This window comes from Erpetoichthys calabaricus, chromosome 4, assembly GCF_900747795.2.
Source record: "Erpetoichthys calabaricus chromosome 4, fErpCal1.3, whole genome shotgun sequence".
NCBI lineage: Eukaryota > Metazoa > Chordata > Cladistia > Polypteriformes > Polypteridae > Erpetoichthys > Erpetoichthys calabaricus.
In genome coordinates this window covers 315,066,893-315,074,030 of record NC_041397.2, presented here as the reverse complement: position 1 = coordinate 315,074,030, position 7,138 = coordinate 315,066,893, and the positions used below count along the sequence as shown (strand labels likewise).

General features: G+C 41.4%; 1 protein-coding gene across 5 annotated transcripts in view; it reads right to left on the bottom strand.

The window, feature by feature from the left end:
* Positions 1 to 609: 609 nt before the first annotated feature.
* The window catches only part of LOC114641152 (uncharacterized), a 513,154-nt gene continuing 506,625 nt past the window's right edge, over positions 610 to 7,138 (bottom strand). For all 5 annotated transcript variants that reach the window (XM_051925981.1, XM_051925979.1, XM_028790258.2 and 2 more), the window contains one exon: positions 610 to 4,458. In XM_051925981.1, coding sequence (XP_051781941.1) covers positions 4,357 to 4,458 — 102 coding nt within the window. In that variant the 3' untranslated portion in view covers positions 610 to 4,356. The remainder of the gene's footprint in view (positions 4,459 to 7,138) is intronic.

The following is a 7,138-nucleotide window of genomic DNA, read 5'->3' as shown; positions in this document are numbered from 1 at the left end:
GACAGGTGTAACAGAACAAGATGACGAGGACAGGAAGATATGGAAGAAGATGATCCGTTGTGGCAACCCCTAACAGGAGCAGCCGAAAGAAGAAGATTCTTGTTTATTGTGGAATTCTAACCTCATGAAGTAAATCATTACATTTTTTAGGAACACTCCCAATTTGGGCAGCTTACACTAATTCAGGCTTTTAATTTCTTTTTAATTACAAATTCTTTTTGATCGTATTTATGAAGAAGAACTGATTTTATTGATATTTTATTGCCTGACGCAGGCCGGTGATTGGCCCATGCAAAATAAGCAGCTTTTATATTTTTGCATAAAGTGTTTTTGGCTGTGTCTCTCCATTCTCTCACGCAGGTACGACTCGAGATGCTCAGAGTCCAACTTATGTACAAAGGGAATGATACCACCACTGACTTAGTGTGTGACCTTCTGCGAGTCACGGGACCCTTTAACTTCCACCCATCATGTCTTACCTGTTTAGTACCTTGGAATGATAATCCCTGTAGAAGAGCAGTCCTATACAACAGAAGCGTTATCAGATTCCTTCAGTTCTTAATAAATAAAGACAACATTAGCAAACTGCTACTAGAGAATTATTTATTTTTTATTTAAATAAACATATTTAACTCAAGTAAAATGGCTGATTGTACCTCATGGTTTGCTACCTAGACGGCTTTGTAGAAAATGAAACATCATAAACCATCAAAACAACAGAAGAAGTCTACAGCAGGGATGTCAAGCCTCGCGGCAGATCTTAGGTTGCTCACTTTTTAAAATTTCTGCAAACACTTGTTCAGATTTCTTTCGCTTTCAATTTTATCAACTTGCTTTTTAGGATTCACAACCCTTCATTGCTTCTCTGTTCCTTAACGAGCAGCCGAACAATAACGGAGAGCAAAGCAGACCAAAAGATGACCACCTGACACAATACGGTTTACTCCTGTGAGTCCATCATACTTTGCTGGCTATTCAAATTGCAACACCAAGAATAACATCAGATATGAATGTAATATTTCTATGGAAGATCATTTATGGCACATTGTGTACATAATTAGAAGTACAACTCAGTTGCACGTGCAGAGTGCACAATAATCAGCATTTGGTCCGTACACCACATGTGGAAATAAACAGGACAGGAAGAGATGTTGGATGTGTCTTTATGGAATGGCATACCATGCAGCATCTTTACTTGTCCAAAGTCCCAGACATGCTCATTGGGGGACAAATCCATTGAGCGTGTGGGCTAGGAATATTCAGGAACTGCAAGACATTTAGTGCTACAAGTGGTTGAATATTGTCCAATTGGAATATGACACCAAGGAACTTCTGCACGTAGGGTGATATCTCAGCCTCCAACACCTTAGATAATAGTAGTAGATAATAGATAGTAGATAATAAGCATAATATCTTTATGTGGCAGCACTACAGCTGGCTGGTGAGGCTATCAGCAATGCACAAGAGGTGGGAGCAGGAATGGAACCCAATGGCACCCTTCAGCATTCCTGCTACTGGAAAGTGCATACCTACAGGTGCCTATCTCTGCGTTATCTCAGCACATGCATCTGTCCATCATCGTGCTGCTCATCCAAAAACACAATAGTTAGTTAGTTAGTTAGTTAGTTAGTTAGTTAGTTAGTTAGTTAGTTAGTTAGTTAGTTAGTTAGTTAGTTAGTTAGTTAGTTAGTTAGTTAGTTAATAGTTTATTTATATAGCTCCCTTCACAGACAAAAGATCACAGAGAGATGAACAACAAATCCAGTACAAATACAACAGTTAAAACAAAACATTAACAATACCCATAAAAATAATAAATGAACAACCAGGAACTATTCAGCACTGATTAAAAGCCTGTTTAAAAAGAAATGTTTTCAGTTGTTTTCCAAAAGAATCAACAGACTCGGCTGTGCGCAGACCACAAGGCAGGCTAGTGTGCGGGGGACAACTAGAAGGCCCTGTTGCTCAGATCTGAGAGTCCGACAAGCTGTATGACATTGGAGCAGGCTGGTTATGTATTTCGGAGCTTGTCCATGCAAAGCTCTGAAAGTAAGTACCAAAACTTTAAAATGAATTCTATAAAGCACTGGGAGCCAGTGCAGTGTGTCCAGAATGGGGGTGATATGATCATTCTGGCTAGTGTGAGTTAGGATCCTGGCAGCTGCATTTTGAACTAACTGAAGACGTGAGAGAGAAAGGACTTGCTCAAACCCATAAAGAGAGCATTACAGTAATCAAGCCGTGAGGAAATAAAAGAATGAACAAGCATCTCCAATTCTGACTTTGAAACAACATTTCTTAGTTTTGAAAGATTTCTTAAATGAAAGAAACACGAGCAGCTGACGGACCTTACATATTCATCAAGTGTCAGGGACTGGTCAAAAATAACCCCAAGGTTTCTTAGACTCGACTTAATAACAGGAGAGACAGAAGATAATTTTAAGATAATCTCATGAATGAAGAACAGGAGGAGCAACAATTAGTACCTCAGTCTTTCCTAAATTCAACTGCAGGTAGTTAACTACTGAGCCAGTCGTTAACCTGAGACAGACAATCAACCAATGTGACCAAAGTATTAATTTGGTTAGGCTTAAATGAAAAAAAAAGCTGTATATCATCTGCATAGAGATGATACGAGATGTCCTTAAAAGAGTTAAGAATCTGTGATAGGGGAAGAATATGTAAAGAGAAAAGTCCAGGTCCAAGAACCAAGCCCTTTGGCACTCCACATGTCAAAGGAACAGAGTTGGATGAAAAGCCAGCCACACCGACTGAGAAACTCCTATTCGACAAATAAGAGGAGAACCAGTCCAAAGCAGAGCCAGAGACTCCTAACAGCTCTAATCTATTAATTAAGATCTGATGGTCCACCATATCAATACCATACCAGTCATCCTACCATTGGCGGTGTTCTTAGAACCATAGCAGTTGCAATACCTCCGTACGTAGATCTGTCTATCATGGTTCAGAAATGGTGGTTAAGAGTATCAGAAGGTTGGTGCACTTCTGCTTAAGTGAATATCTAATGTAATTCACAGCGATCACACAGTACATTTGGACAGCAGCTGACATGTGAAAGACCCCAATTATTGGGCTAGAAACTGTGATGTGGCCATTCGAACCATCACTGCCATTTGCATGAGAGGTCAATCCTTCAATTCATTTGTTTGTCAGGGTAAACCAGACCCTCATTTCCTCCTCTACCCACTGACGCCATACTCGCCTCACTGTGCTCTGCATTCCATCTAACATAAGTATTGATCTCCAGTGAGGATAATCTGCCTTCCCAAGAGCTGGACTTATGGCTGACATTCTCTTTGACGGGGAATGTTTGGTCGCTAACTTATTCCACATGTCCATTCTGAGTACCGCAGACATATGGGAATAAATGATAAAGTAGGGTGGTAGACAGTAAGACTTTAGGGACCTTCAAAATCCGACTTGATGATATTTTGGTGGATTAAGTTGAGGGGTTTGGCGGGCTTTGTTGGGCTAAATGGCCTGCTCTCATCCAAATTGTTCTAATGTTCTGACAGTACACAATCTGCCAGCGGTATCTCAGTGAGATAACCCTTCACAAGCATCTTTTATACCCAACATGACAAAGTCCAGTGGTGCACCTCATATACATCACTTGCCGATGTGCTGCGTTTACAGTCGTTTTCACAATCAACCACAACTTATCCATCCTGCACGTTCTGGAGCAATATCTGTGCCAATAGCATATCTGAAGAGGAAACAAGTAAAAGTCTACAAAACCTGGATCTGCTTTGGTCCACAAAACATTCAGATGTAGTTCTCAGAAAAAGTAAATTAACAATATTGGACATATCTGTGGTGGAAGTATGAGAAATATATTAAATAAGGGGTGTCATTAACATTGAGAAATGGCTTCTAATTAAGAAACAGTGACAATCCAGGACCTGAGTCCTGAGTTAGCTGATCAGATGTTATCTTGCTTCATATCTCATTATACTTTGGCTTAGATTACAGAAGAAAGGAACAATTGAGGGTTGTGAATCATAAAAGAAAACATTGAGAAAAGTTTCAGAAAGTGGCTGGAATGAAACCTGCAGCCAGGGTAGGCCTCCTGGATCTCCTTCTGGCATCCCTGCTCTACAGGGTGAAAGACAACTCATAGAATAAAATATAACATTCCCATAATGCATTGATTTCTGTATTGCACCTGGCAATCACAAACTTCATAAAAAGTCACTCACCATTCTTCAACATGGTGAAACTAAAGTGCAACGTATATGAATACATGAAAATTGTGCCATTTAGAGGATAAGGAGGGTCTCACTCATCCTACTATCAAACAAATCTTAAATCCTAAATCTTTTCCCAAAAGACATGTCACATCATTTTTACCATGGCGTATGTCGACATGAAGGGTTTAGTGCCGTTCTGTTGCTGCTCTTCTGGTCCGTTAATAGTAGAATAAATTGTATTGGGATCCTGCGATGGAAAAAGAAATAGGGTGGTGTTAGCCGAGATTTGGTCCACCTTGATGCAATAACTTCATTTAGAATCGGTGTGGACTTTACAACACGCGTAACACAAAGCAATAGGACACTAACATGTCAAAATAATAGAGAAGATGAGTATACTGAGACCCTAGGTGAGTGTCGCCAGAGGTTTTCATTGTGCCGCTGGCATCTGTGAGTTCAGCTCTACGTTATCTCAGTTTCCAGCATGAGAGCCGGCAGAAAAGGAGGAAGGGAAAGAGATAAGGAGAGACCAATGGAGGAGCTCAGGAAGGCTCTTAAAAGGGTCGTATTTAACAGGGGGCGGTGTGCTCCTTGTTTGGCGATGCTCAGTTGTATGGTCAGTGGCTACTGTGTGCTAATTAAAGCTGAACTGTGTTAGCAAAGAATGGATCCCATGTTGGGAAATTGTGTGTTCACATTTTCTCCTATTTCTATTTGAATAGAAGGGATCGTTGCTGCCTGTGCCTAGGATAATGCCTTCAATACTCTCGATTACCAGGAACCTCACCACTGTTTCAGGCTTTGCCAGGAGCTTCCTTTGACTGATTATTAACTCTTTTAGGGCTAATAATTTTTTCTTCCTTTCATCCCAGGGCTGAATATTTTTCCAAAAAAACTCAAAAGCAATGAATTCACGCATAAAATAAACTACTCAAAAATTAAAGGAACATTTTGAAAACACATCCGATCTCAATGAGAAAAAATCCTGCTGGGTATCTCTACTGATATGGACTGGGTAATGTGTTAGGAATGAAAGGATGCCACATCGTTTAATGGAAATGAAAATGATCAACCTACAGAGGGCTGAACTCAAAGATACTCTGAAAATCAAAGGGAACACAATTATGCGGCAGGTAGGCTCGTCCATTTTGCCGAAATTTCATTGTAGCAACTCCAAATTGTACTCAGTAATTTGCATGGCCCCCATGTGCTTGCATACATGCTTATAATGTCGGGGGGTGTGTGTGGGTGGGGGGGTGTTTGTGCTCCTAATGAGATGACGGATGGTGTCCTGGGGGATCTAGACCAGGGCGTCGCTGAGCTCCTGGACAGGCTGAGGCGTCAGATGAACCGAAACATAATGTCTCACCGAGAAGTGTTCTGTTGGATTAAGTGGGTATGTGAGGGGGGTCATCCAGTCACTGCTATCAATTCCTTCATTCCTACCAGGAACTGGCTGCATACTCTCGCCACATGAGGTCAGGCATTGTCGTGCACCAGGTGGAACCCAGGAGCTACTGCACCAGCATATGGTTTGACAATGGGTTCAAGGATTTCATCCTGATACCTAATTGCAGTCAAGGTGCTGTTGTCTAGCTGGTAGAGTTCTGTGCATCCCTCCATGGATATGCCTCCCCAACCATGACCATTACTGACCCACCACCAAACTGGTCATGCTGAACGATGATAAAGGCAGCATAACGTTCTCCACGGCTTCTCCAGACCCTTTCACGTCTGTCACATGTGCTCAGGGTGAACCTGCTCTCATCTGTGAAAAGCACAGGGCTCCCGCCAGTGGTGGACCTGGCAATTCTGGTATTTTATCGCAAATGCCAATCAAGCTCTCACGGTGCCCACTAGAGGACATTGAGCCCTCAGGCCACCCTCAGGAAGTCTGTTTCTGATTGTTTACTCAGAGACATTCACACCAGTGGCCTGCTGGAGGTCATTTTGTGGGCTATGGCAGTGCTCATCCTGTTCTTCTTTGCCCAATGGAGCAGATACCGGTGGGTCCTGCTGATGGGTTAATGACCTTCTACAAGGGGCCCTGTCCAGCTCTCCTACAGTAACTGCCTGCCTGTCTCCTGGAATCTCCTCCATGCCCTTGAGACTGTGCTGGGAGACACAGAAAACCTTCTGGCAATGCCACTTATTGTTGTGCCATCCTGGAAAAGTTGGACTACCTGTGCCACCTCTGTATGGTCCAGATATGGCCTTATGCTACCAGTAGTGACAGTGACCATACGTAACCAAATGCAATGTTGATAAAACTCACCCAAACTCGGTCCTGGAGACCCACTGTGGCTGCAGGTTTTTGTTCCAACCAGCTTTTGTTTTTCATTGGACTCTTAGCCTAATTAAGTGTGTCGTTATTTCACATTTTCTTTGTTTTGGAGTCAATGTAGAAATTACAAACTAAGCTTGGTAGATACAGTATTTATTAAAATGTAATAAACAGTTATATGGGGAATATGCAGAGTTTATTTTAAGTCGTTAACAGTATTTTCAACCTAATTTCCATTCTGCTTTTCCAGGTGTTCTGGTTATTTAATTGACTCTTTATTAATTAGCGGGTCTGACACTGAAGTCATTGGAGCTTTCGTCACTCTGGGTGTCTGCTATGCTGGTTGTTAATTGTCACTTTTAGGGTTAAATGAAGGGAGCAAACTACAAAGGAAAATGGGAAAATAATAGGAAAAACAACAAAGGGGAGTTAAACATTTATAGCTTTCGAAAAAAAACAGAAATATTTCTAAATGTTTTATAAATGTAAAAACCATACTGTTGTGTTTCTCTGAATGCAGAATAAGTGAATAGTAAAAAAGACCAGCTAATTAAATGATATCAGTTGTTATCGATAATTATCACCGATTGTGAATCTGGTTGGAACAAAAACCTGCAGCCATAGTGGGTCCCCAGGACTGAGT